At 42.0% G+C, this 13150-nt stretch overlaps 1 protein-coding gene across 3 annotated transcripts in view; it reads right to left on the bottom strand.

Annotated features, from left to right (window-relative positions):
- Positions 1 to 13150, bottom strand: part of PPP3CC (protein phosphatase 3 catalytic subunit gamma) — a 140245-nt gene that overhangs the window by 62951 nt on the left and 64144 nt on the right. For all 3 annotated transcript variants that reach the window (XM_073622277.1, XM_073622278.1, XM_073622279.1), the window contains exon 5: positions 1370 to 1515. In XM_073622277.1, coding sequence (XP_073478378.1) covers positions 1370 to 1515 — 146 coding nt within the window. The remainder of the gene's footprint in view (positions 1 to 1369; positions 1516 to 13150) is intronic.

The following is a 13150-nucleotide window of genomic DNA, read 5'->3' as shown; positions in this document are numbered from 1 at the left end:
TGAGACCAATCCTGTTTAATTTGTTCATAAATGACCTGGAGGATGGGGTAAACAGTTCAATCTCTGTATCTGCAGATGACACCAAGCTAAGCAGGGTAATAACTTCTCTACAGAATGTGAAAACCATCTGAACAAATTAATGGGGTGGGCAACAAAATGGCAAATTAAGTTTAATGTAGAAAAATTTTAAATTTGCGTTTGGGTGGCAAAAATATGAATGCAATCTACTCATTAGGGGGTGAACCACTGGGGGAATCTAGGATGGAAAAGGACCTGGGGGTCCTAGTAGATAATAGACTCAGCAATGGCATGCAATGCCAAGCTGCTGCTAACAAAGCAAACAGAATATTGGCATGCATTAAAAAGGGGATTAACTTCAGGGAAAAAGCGTTAATTTTCCCACTCTACAAGATTTTGTCCGGGCTCACCTTCAGTATGCTGTCCAGTTCTGGGCACCAGTCCTCAGGAAGGATGTACTGAAAATTGAGCGAGTACAGAGAAGGGCAACAAAGCTAATAAAGGGTCTGGAGGATATTAGTTATAAAGAAAGGTTGCAGGCACTGAACTTATTCTCTCTGGAGAAGAGACACTTGAGAGGGGATATGATTTCAATTTACAAATACCATACTGTGACCCCACACTAGGGATAAAACTTTTTTTGCGAAAGAGTTTAATAAGACACGTGGCCACTCACTAAAATTTGAAGAAAAGAAGTTTAACTTCAAACTGCGTAGAGAGTTCTTTACTGTCAGAGCGGCAAGGATGTGGAATTCCCTTCCACGGGCGGTGGTTTCAGCAGGGAGCATCAATAGTTTCAAAAGACTATTAGATATGCACCTGAATTACCACAAAATACAGGGATATACAATGTAATACTGACATATAATCACACACATAGGTTGGACTTGATGGACTTGTGTCTTTTTTCAACCTCACCTATGTAACTTTCTCAGTGGCATGTTTGTATATGATTATTGAAAGTGAAGAAGTTTTAATTTTTCTATCAGCAGTGAATTTTACAGGTGTGAAATTTTGAAAAATGAGTGATCCTGTATAATAGGTGTAAACTTTTGTCCAAAACAAAACAAAAGAAAATTCCGAGCTCAACTCACCAGCCAGTCTGCAACCAACCAAATTATCCTGTCTTAACAGTTTGCGTTAAAAACAGGGGTTTAGTTAGCACACAGAAGCAAATTGAGCTGGGAAATTTCTTTAGTTTTGTTTTGCGTGTGTTGCCCTTCCATGTGCTCCTTGCTGTGAAGGCCAATTATAGGTGGGGCAGTGGCCAGTTGTTTGTAAACTTTTGTCCATATATGAACAGACTATTGTCATATATCCACTGCATTACTAAGAATTAGTAGAGACTCACCTTTCTGATGTCGTCCAGGCAGGTGATTTCTGGAGAGAGACCCCCGTGCACACACAGGAACTGCTGGTTGAGCAGAGCTGCCAGAGGGAGGCAGTCAAAGGCATCCATGCAGGAGTCGTACACTCGCTCCGAGTACTTAATCTTACCTGAAGGAATAGGATGGGGTGGGATAGTTAGAAAAATATAGACACAACAGTTTGAATGATATCACAAGAGCAGCCATCTTCCAATGCACAAGAAAACTAGAGTCTCATCCTGAACTCCTTGCATGCAAAAATCAGTGAAAGTCGTTTACTTTCCTGTTGCCTGAATTGATTTTACAAACCACAATGGATTTTTGGGTACACGTTGGTTCCCTGCTCTAGAAGGGAGAAGATAAGCACATTGCATTCGTTATCTGCTAAACACAAGGCAGACACATAACAGGCTTTGGACTTGCAAACTCAAAAGAATGAATGGTCATGTGGTACACCACAAATGTTAACCTTGCACTGCTCCACGGCAGCAGCAAATAACAGTTAAAGTAGAATAACATTATTCAGCACATCTAATATTTCTGGCGACACTGTAAAAATGTGGCTAACTAATATAGACGATAGAGACATAGTCCACTGACACACACAAAGTCCGAAAAATAGCAAATTAAAAAATAAGGTTTAGGGTCTGGGGAAGATAGGGGTCAAAGATAGGGGGAGGGTCTGGGGAAAGCAGGGTTGGGGTAGTAGGACAAGGGTAAGTAAGGGTAGATAGGGACACTGGGGTTGTTAGAAGGGACAGAGGCCCTGTCGGTGTGAAGAACCCACAGGATACAAAAGTCAATGAGCTTTCATTCATCCACCTTAAAGCCCCGTACACACGGCGCGAATGTTGGGTGACAAAGGCTGGTTAAAAAAAAAAAAAGAAATGTCCGACAAACGCCCACGTGTATGTCGGTCTGTCTGACAGAAAGAGGGCCAGCTTCTGTCGAACTTGCATGCTGGAAAACCAGCAGCTGACCGACTCCAAATCAGCGCTCTCAGCCAATGGCTGAGAGCGCTGATCGGAGTGTTCTGGCAAGGGGCTGTCCCCTGTCAGAACACAACAGCTCAGCGGGGAAGATCGCTGAACTAACCTCGCAAGGTTAGTACAGCGACTCTGACGGGAGCGGTCAGTTTGTGCAACACACTGGATTGCACAAAAAAAAAAAAAAAAAAAAAAAAACTGTAGGGTTTAACGGGATTTATTTTTATTTCACTGTGATTTTCCTGATATTCATGCTTGCAACTAAGACTGCGAGAAAGTTATAAAGCCAGAGTCAGCCGGGCAACTAGCATTTTCAGAAAAAGGTCTCCAATGGCAGCCTCTTTTTATTTCTTTTAAGTACAGGTTTTCTCCACTAGAAATAAAACCTTTAAATTGGCTGTGTGCATAAATCTTTAATCCACACATTTCAATATTTTATAAAGCCATTTTTAGAAGCAATAAGAGCTTTGTAAGTATGCAGCAGATTTGCAGTGTTCAAATGAAATTCTGTCCCATTTACTCCAGATTATTTAGGTTAGATGATGCCTGTGCACCACAATTCTCTACTGGGATCAGGACTTTTACTGGGACACTGTAGAATATGCACCTATTTTTCCCCATTACCAAGGTATGATAAAGATGCCGCTTAAAGTGGCTCTAAAACATGTTTACCTGATTGTATTCCCTGCATTAAAGAAAAACTCTGTGAGCAGAGCATAAGGGGGGACCAAGCCCACATCTATTGCCCCCATAGCAAGTGGCTTGCTATGGGGGCAGAAACAAAAGAGAGCAGGAGCCAAGATGTCCAGCAGGGGACACCAGAAGAGAAGGTTTGGGGTCACTCAGAGCAGGTAAGTATAAGATGTTCATTATTTTAATAAAAAAAAAATGCTTTTAGAAACAGTTTAATAACATGTTTATTTTTAAGTAATGTTAAAGGAGTTGAAAAAGGCAGAAGATTTTTTTATCTTAACACATTCTCTGCATTAAGATAAAAATCCTTCTGTGTGCAGCAGCTCCCCTCGGCCCGCCTTATACTTACTGGAGCCACATCTCCGCATCTCCGTCCACGAGATTCTTCCTCTTGATTGGCTGAGACACAGCAGCGCAGCCATTGGCTCCCGCTGCTTTCAAAGTCAGCCAATGAAGAGAGAGAGGGGGCCGGGCCGCAGCTCTGTATCTGAATGGACACATGGAGTTGTGACTCGACTTGGGTGCCCCCATAGCAAGCTGCTTGTTGTGGGGGCACTCAACAGAAGGGAGGGGCCAGGAGCACAGAAGAGGGACCCGAGAAGAGGAAGATCTTGGCTGCTCTGTGCCAATCCACTGCACAGAGCAGGCAAGTATAACATGTTTTTATTGAGAAAAAACCCCCAAAAAAACAAGACTTTACAATCTCTCATATAGGTTGGTGTTACACAGACCTCTTAAAGTAAACCTGTGCTGTGTTTTTTGCAGGTGCTGTCTCATCCCCCAGATTCCTGTAGCATAAGTTTAGATGTGCAGTTAGGGGCAGTAAAAATGCACAATTGAGCCATGTCTTTACCCCCCCCCAAGCTGCAACAGGCAGTGGATGGGGGCGTTTACATGCCGCAGTCACAATGCTTCATGTTCGCGGTATAATCTTCCCAACATGTAGAGATCAGCTGCAAGCATTTGTGTGTTTGTCAGCAAAAAAAAAAAAAAAAATCTAAAACAGGCGGTGAAGAGGCGTCACATTACTTCCTCACTGCCTGTAAATCACCTCTAAAGCTGCAATCCTGAATACAACTTAGATCCATTTTTTCCCCCTTACTCACCTTCTCTTGGCAGTGAAGACCGAATGGCTCATGTAATCTTCTGCTCAGAGCTTACACATGGCTAAGGACTTTCTTCCCCACTTTGGAGCTTGGCTATTGGCTGCTGAGGCACCCAGAACTGCATTGTAGTAGGAATAGGGGAGAGTCACAAGTTTCTCTACACCCAGAAATATTTTGCATTTTCCTCTCAATTGGGTGAACAGAGGCGATGGAGCAAAGAGATGGGAAATGTATGCATAGGTGGAGAGGTGATAAAGTAAACCTGGGGCTTTGTCATACATAAGCAAAACACATGTTCACGTCATTGATGCACCTTTACTCCAGTCTCTGCTGCTAAACTCTGTAGCTGCTATAAAACCTATATAGAGAAGCAGCTTTTACAAGGAGGAAGCAGGGAGGGTATGAGGAGGGGTAAAGCAACTTTTTTAATCTAAAACTGTGTTGGCTTTTATTTCCACTTGATATGGTAGAGTGACTTTTGTTCTATGATTATAATAAATTTGATATGTTCCCTAATGCAGAAGAGACGTCCTCTAATGCATATACTACTACCTCTTCAAAACTGATGAACAGCCAACTTAAATCTAGCAATAGAAACAATGAAGTTGCAGAAGGAAGCACAGAAGCAGACAGCGGCTGCAGCAGACTAAACAGATGGGACAGGCTGACATGTGCTTCATACTGAAAGCAGCTGGATCTCAGCTTTACAGATGGACATTGTAGAACAGATTGGACAAAGAGCAACAGGAGGGACAGGGATTGAGTGCACAGTATGGGTACAGGTGGCAGCAATAGCTTCAGCAATGGACAAGAATGGAGTACAATTTTATACAGCATAAAAAAAATACATACATTTTAAAGACACATGTATTTAACTCCGCTAGACATATGGAGGGATAAACAAATGCACCTAAGAATAGACGACAACAAGATCAGGTAAGAGGATGGTATGATTCACATGGAGAGGAAGACAGTATACAAATTCAGCTTTAAACTGGTCCACCTAAAAATATCAGAATACTATGTTAATACTAAGTTATTCAACATGGAAACCGTTCGAAAACTGGGGAGTCAAAAAACAACCAGACTAACCTTTATGGTATAGTCTTAACCACCTGACTTGTGGATGATTTACCCCCCTTCATGACCAGCCCCTTTTTTGCCAAACAGCACTGCGTTACTTTAACTGACAATTGCACCACAGTCATGCAACGCTGTACCCAAATATTTATGTAATAATATTTCCCCCCCCACAAATAAAGCTTTTGGTGGTATTTGATCACCTCTGCGTTTTTATTTTTTGTGCAGTAAAAGTGCTATATGGAGCGGTCAGCAAGCAGTTAAACTGGCCATAGATGGATTGAATTCAGACGGTTAAGCAGGGACCAGCCAAATTTAGCAGGTACCGGCCAAGTCGATAGGGAATGTTGGAAGTCCCACTGTCAGAATACAATGTCTCATTGGGGAAGATTCCTCTACCACTTTGCTTGTGTGGATGGAGGAATCCAGTCATTTTATCAATCAGCCGAATAATGGCTGGTCAAACAAAAATAAAACTAAAATGCAGCTGGATGTATATGGTCTTATTAATGTTTTAAAATGACCCCCCCCCCTATCTAAAAAGCCCAGCTGCAAGCAGATCCGTCTGCTGAACTAAAAACATTCTCAAGTCATGTGCTAAAGGTTTTGTGTACTCACATTTTATTCCACTTCCTGGTATTCAGAGGCACTGGTGATATAACCAGAGCTTCAAAGCTGCCCCCGGCTACATCACAAGTGCCTTCCAGGGAGATCTTGTTTGAAAACTGCAAACTCCTGTGGGATTTTGGGGAAAAAGGCATTGTTAACAAATCGTGCCAGATCCAATACACGGCATGCACCAGATCTGGCACAGAAGTCCTTGGTGGGCCAGCACAGAGTAGGAAGGAGGAAGCCGCCAACCATTGTGTGTTTTTTTGTTTTTTTTATGTCAAAAGCAGGTTTTCAATCCTACAAACCACAAGACACACAAAAGCGCATAGGACCATATGCAGCATCAGTTAAAGAGAAGCAGCATTAGGGAACACAACAAATTATAAAATTCAGCACAGGACTGGAGTACATGATGGAGAGAAGGAGATGTATACCAAGGCAGGATGTAGATAACTGGAGCACAAACAGCCATTTTCGATCGCTTGGCTGGTAGCAGTATATATGCTGGGATCTCAGCCCTTTAGTCCCCTGTGATCTCACTACACCAGTGTTTTTTAAATTGTGTGCCGGGGCACAGTTGCACGTATGCCGCGGGGAGCCGTCACTGTAACAGTCAAGCTGGGGGCACTGCCGCGGCGGCTGGCTGCTGTTGGTTTCTGTGAGTTTTAGTCTGTGCTCAAGCGCATAGGAAACTACAATTCCCGGAGACCGGAGTCTTGGAGGCAGTGCACGCAAGGGAGTCGGGATGCGTGACTGTCTTGGGATGTGGGGATGGGTGCTGGCAGCAAATTTACAACAGGATCAGGAGCATCACCCCCCTAGGAGGCCATGGCGTGCAAGGACCTGCAGAGCTGAGCTGCCAGGTGAAAGACCCCCAACACCTCCACATCCCATCCCCACTCCTCATGCACTCCATTTGCCCTGCCCCAGTGATCAGGCTGCATTGCAAAGATTTTCAGGTGTGCCGCAAACATTTTTTACATCTTTTTGGTGCGCCGCAAGACAAAAAAGTTTGAGAGACGCTGCACTACACAGTTCTTGACTAAATACAGAGATGTCTACATAATTTGATGTGAGTTTGCTATAATATTGGGCTAAATTATCAAGTATGGACTGGATAGAATGTTATACAGCCACATACCTGATATAATACTCTGTTTTATTATAGATTTGCCTCCTATATTTTTCTGCGGAAGCAAACTGGGTTCTTCAAAACGCGTCGAATGAATGCTGCTCTTGTTACACTGTGATCCTTAGCAATTAATGAGCTAATTAAATGTAAAACCTATACAGCTTTAAGTCTACCATGCCGACCAGCAGATATTAATAGGTGGTGATATGAGTAATTTATACTTAGTATAGTCTGCATCCTTTTACAGGTATATGAAATATTGTATAGCATTGTTTATGAGCTTTTATTGTAATAAACAATCCTTTTAATTTTTCTTAAGTTGTATTCTGTTGCTGTGACACTTGAAATGTCATGTGAGCTAAAATGCATTTCTCGTTTGGTTTTTATTATGCTCCACTGGTGAAAAATGGACAGACACAGGAGACAGAGAAGAGAGCTGCAGTACATAAACAGGGGACAAGCTCATGGAATACAAATAGCCACAACACAGAATAGGATGTAAAAAGGACAACAGGTAAAGCAGAAAATATAGCACAGCTGCAACAAAATAGCATGAGGTAGACAGGCTTAAAGTAGAACTAAAGGCAAAACTTTTCTTTTCCATTTTGGATGGAGCAAGGAAGGGTTGTAACCCCTGTCAGATTTATTTTTCGTCATCTGTATCCCATTGCGGAGATTTCCCTTCACTTCCTGTCCCATAGCCAAACAGGAAGCGACAGAAAATCCCTGAAAATTAGGGGAAAAAGAAAAAAAGTGTGTGTGTACTTGAATTTAAATCTTGCAGTGCCCTGTACATCAGAGCCAAGACTGGCTGCAGGAGAAGCAGCACAAAAAGCCAGTCTATTCATGTACTGACACAGAGCATGCTGATAGAAGGAAACCGCATAGTGACAGAGGGATGAGCTCATCCTTCTGCTGCTTCTCCTTTCACTGTCCAATCACAGCCTGGGGGGACAGACAAGACCTATAAGTGTTACTTAACCACTTGCTGACCACAATCCATTATATCTATCTATATATATCTATATATATCTATATCTATACATTGCAGTTTGCAAGTGGTTTACCGGGGTTATGGCTGAAGATATCAGCCAAAACCCCCAGTACCGTTTCTTTCAGCAGACGGCCGGCTTTCTCACAGAACCGGTCCGAATGTTTCATAAGTCGCTGGGCCGGATTTCTGAAGAGGCGGAAGAGGACGCCCCCCCCCTGGTGCTTCTCGGTTACCGTTACAGCCGGTTCACCCGAGAAACGATGCGAGAAACGATGCGACGGTGCAGCTGTCTGGTCTCATAGGTCGATCAAAGAGTTAACACTTTTTATACGACTCTATGGCCTTGGAGGACCAGAGTGACGTCATGACATCACTTCTGGACCAGGGTGAAAGAAAAAAAAAAAAAAAAAAGAAAAAAAAGGAAAGTGAAGGACCAAAACATGTTTAATTTTTTTTAATCTTTTCCTTTTAACTACTACGCATCCGCCCTTTTGCCGAATGACGGCCACAGCGTGGACCTGAATTCCCGGGAGGCCGTCACATGACGGCCTCCCGTGTGCACGCTCCCTGCGCGCGCCCTGCAGGGCGCGTGCCGGGCGCGCTGTGATCACAGAGTCACTGAGACTCGGCTGATCACCGATCCGAGTAAGGGGCTGGTCCCTGCCCCTTACCATGTGATCAGCTGTCAGCCAATGACAGCTGATCACATGATGTAAACAAAAGAACTGTAATCGTTTTTTTTTTTTTTACTCGTGCTGACAGCGCGAGTAGAAAAAAAAGCCGATCACCGGCTCGGATGTCAGGGACATCGGTCCCCAAGTGGAAGAGGCACATCTGCCTCATCAGTGCCACCTAACAGTGCCCACAGTGCCACCTAACAGTGCCCACAAGTGCCACCTATCAATGCCAACACGTGCCACCTATCAATGCCCACCTGTAGTGCCAATCAGTGCCACCTGGCAGTGCTGCCCATCACTGCCACCCATCAGTGCCCATCACTGCCGCCTCATCAGCGTACATCAATGAAGGAGAAAAATGACCCGTTTTAAATTTTTTATAACAAAATATAAAAAAATAAAAAATTCAAAAAAAAAAAAAAAATTCAGTTTTTTACTTTTTTTTTTAACAAAAAGTAAAAACCGCAGAGGTGATCAAATCCCACCAAAAGAAAGCTCTATTTGTGGTGAAAAAATGATAAAAATTTAATTTGGGTACAGTGTTGTATGACCGCGCAATTGTCATTCAAAGTGCGTCAGCGCTGAAAGCTGAAAATTGGTCTGGATAGGAGGGGGGTTTAAGTGCCCTGTAAGCAAGTGGTTAAAAAGGTAAAATGAGATTGGGGGGGTCTTTTTGACACCTGATCTCTTCCTAAAGTGGATGTGTCCTCCTTATTTCTATTACAAGGGATGTTTACATTCCTCACAATAGGAATAAAAGTGATAAAAATTTTTAAAAAAGGTTTAAATTTAAAGTGAAATAAAGTAGTGAACGCATACGCAAGTTGCACACGCATATGTTTACACCACATATGTTCGGGGTTCGAACCACACATGTGAGGTATCACTGCAAATGTTAGAGCAAGAGCAATAATTCTAGTGCTCTAAACTAGGGTTGCACCGATACTAGTATCGGTGTCGATACCGAGTATTTGCACAAGTACTTTCAGACTTGGCTCTTTGAGCTGTCAGTGGGTCTCCCCAATGTTAAAGAAGTCCGGTAATTGGAGTTGTCAAAGGCTCAGCCCTGAAACACTAGAATAAAAAGAAACATTGTTTCTTTTTGTATATTTCTGTTTTTTCATCTTCAGTTCAAAGGAATGAACAAATGTTCCTCTGTTTAACCCCTTAATAAACCTTAATTCACTATTCTCCTCCATTTAATTATTATTTTCCTGCTTTTTTTCTTTTCTTCACGTCTATTTTATAAACGATAAACAATTAAAACTTTTTTTTTTTTGTTTGCTTTGTTAGTAAATATTTTTACACATATATATTAACATATATTTACACATTTCACATTGAAAAAGCGCTAAATTAAAAAAAAAATGAATTTCATTTGTAAATAACTTTTCAATGCTTTGTACAATTGTTGACAGCTGAAGTTAAAACAAAATAGTTGTGGTAGGTATTGGTAATTGGTATCGGCGAGTACTAAAAAAAAAGTATCGGTACTTGTAAAAAAAAAAAAAAATGGTATTGATGCAACCCTACTCTAAACCGATAACCTTTAAATTGTGTTTAACCAGTACCGGACCAGACGCCGCAGTTTTACTGCGGCAGGTTGGTCCGGCTGCGAGAAATTACGTTAGTGTACCCAATGCGCGCGGCTGGCTGAGGGGGCGCGCGACGATCGGTTTTGATCAGGAACGGATTAATCCCCAGGCCAAGCAATTTATCACATCAATCTTGGTGTGGTCAGATGCTTTGAGAGCAGGAGAGATCTAGGGTCTCCAATTTAAAAAAAGGGACCCCAATTTAAAAAAAAAAAAAAAAAGTACCTGTCACTACCTATTGCCATCATAGGGGATATTTACATTCCCTGAGATAACAATAAAAATGATAACAAAAAAAAAAAAAAAGAAGAAAGGAACGGTTTTAAAAATATAATAAAAAAGCAAAATAATAATAATAAAAAAAAAAAAGCACCCCTGTTCGCCCGTGCTCACGCACAAAGGCGAACAGAAGCGTCAGTCTGGTGTCATATGTAAAGAGCAATTGCACCATGCATGTGAGATATCACCACGAAGGTCAGATCGAGGGCAGCAATTTTAGCAGTAGACCTCCTCTGTAGATCTAAAATGGTAACCTGTAAAGGCTTTAAAAATGTATGTAGTTTGTCGCCGCTGCACGTTTGTGCGCAATTTTAAACCATGTCATGTTTGGTATCCATGTACTCGGCCTAAGACCATCCTTTTTGTTTCATCAAACATTTGGGCAATATAGTGTGTTTGAGTGCATTAAAATTAAAAAAAGTGTGTTTTTTAAAAAAAAAAATTGCATTTGAAAAAAAATCGCTACGCAAATACTGTGTGAAAAAAAAATTGCAACACCCACCATTTTTATCTGTAGGGCCTTTGCTTTAAAAAAATATATGTTTGGGGGTTCAAAGTAATTTTCTTGTAAAAAAATATTTTTTCATGTAAACAAAAAGTGTCAGAAAGGGCTTTGTGGCTTCTAAATGTTGTGCATAAAATGCCAGGACAGTTCAAACCCCCCCCAAATGACCCCTTTTTGGAAAGTAGACACCCCAAGCTATTTGCTGATAGGCATGTTGAGTCCATGGAATACCTTATATTTTGTCACAAGTGTCGGGAAAAATTACACTTTTTTTTTTTTTTTTTTTTTTGCAAAAAGTTGTCATTAAATGATATATTGTTCAAACATGGCATGGTTGTATGTGGAATTACACCCCAAAATGCATTCTGCTGCTTCTCCCGAGTACGGGAATACTTTGGGAGCCTAGCCACGCACAGGACCCCAAAAACCAATCATCACCTTCAGGATTTCGAAGGGTGTACATTTTTGATTTTACTCCTCACTACCTATCACAGTTTTGAAGGCCATAAAATGCCCAGATGGCACAAAACCTCCCCAAATTACCCCATTTTGGAAAGTAGACACCCCAAGCTATCTGCTGAGAGGCATGTTGAGTTCATGGAATATTTTATATTTTGCCAGAAGTTGCGGGAAAATTAAATTTTTTTTTTTTGCACAAAGTTGTCACTTAGGCTTCATGCACACGAGATGCCGGTGCAAACTCTGCTGAACACTTTTTTAAAAGCTGAAACTGGCGTTTAGAAATGCCCGCTTTGCCGCATTTACATGCTGCGTTTAGCGGCATTTTACAGCTTTTACGTCTAGAAGCGTCTGCAGAGCAGAGAATGACATTTTACGACCCAACTTTGGGGCCCCGTATCTTAGGGCCACTTGGTGCCATTTGGTGTGCTAACACAGTGGAACTAACACTATAACATATCCAAAGCTGGGGTTCCTAGCACTAAGTGACCCCAAGATATGGGGCCCCAAAGTCGGGTCACAAAATGTCGTTCTCTGCTGCAGAAAAGTGCTTAACATTTTGTGACCCGATTTTGGGGCCCAGTATCTCGAGGCCACTTGGTGCTATGATATGTTGTAGTGCTAGTTCCACTGTGTTTTCACACCAAATTTGGGGTTCCTAGCACCGAGTGGTCCCAAGATATGGGGCCCCAAAGTCGGGTCGCAATATGTCATTCTCTGCTGCAGTTTACCATCATATTTCTGTGTAAATAGGGTTCCTTTAAAAACGCTTATAAACGCAAACGCAGCTAAATGCGGTACCGGCGTTTGCCGTCTGAAACTTGGAAAACTCATGTGTGAGACTTTTTTGGAGCCTAGCCGTGTACAGGACCCCGAAAACCAAGCACCGCCTTCAGGCTTTCTAAAGGCATAAAATTGTGATTTTACTCCTCACTACCTATCACAGTTACGGAGGCCCTGAAATGTCCAGATAGCACAAAACCTCCCAAAATGACCCCATTTTGGAAAGTAGACACCCCAAGGTATTTGCTAAGAGGCATGGTGAGCATTTTGCAGATCTCATTTATTTTTGTTTTTTGTATTATTTTTATTTTTCTAATTTCAAAAAACTTTGTGACAAAAAGTGAGATCTGCAAAATACTCAACGTGCCTCTCAGTAAATAGCTTGGGGTGTCTACTTTCCAAAATGGGGTCATTGGGGGGGGTTTGTGCTAACTGGGCATTTCATGGCCTCCAAAACTGTGATAGGCAGTGAGGAGTGAATTAAAAAATGTACGCTCTTAGAAAGCCTGAAGGCGGTGATTGGTTTTTGGGGCCCCGTACACGGTTCCACACATGTGGTATCCCCATACTCAGGAGAAGCAGCAGAATGTATTTTGGGGTGTATTTCCACATATAACCATGTCACGTGTGAGCAATATATCATTTAGTGACAACGTTGTGTAAAAAAATTGTAATTTTCCCAAAACTTGTGGCAAAATATAAAATATTCCATGGACTCAACATGCCTCTCAGCAAATAGCTTGGGGTGTCTACTTTCCAAAATGGGGTCATTTGGGGGGGTTTTGTGCCATCTGGGCATTTCATGGCCTCCGAAACTGTGATAGGTAGTGAGGAAGTGAAATCACTGTTTTATGCCCTTAGAAA

Source organism: Aquarana catesbeiana, linkage group LG03 (genome assembly GCF_042186555.1).
Source record: "Aquarana catesbeiana isolate 2022-GZ linkage group LG03, ASM4218655v1, whole genome shotgun sequence".
Lineage (NCBI taxonomy): Eukaryota > Metazoa > Chordata > Amphibia > Anura > Ranidae > Aquarana > Aquarana catesbeiana.
Note: the sequence above shows the minus strand (reverse complement) of the source record. Positions and strands in the feature narration are given on the sequence as shown.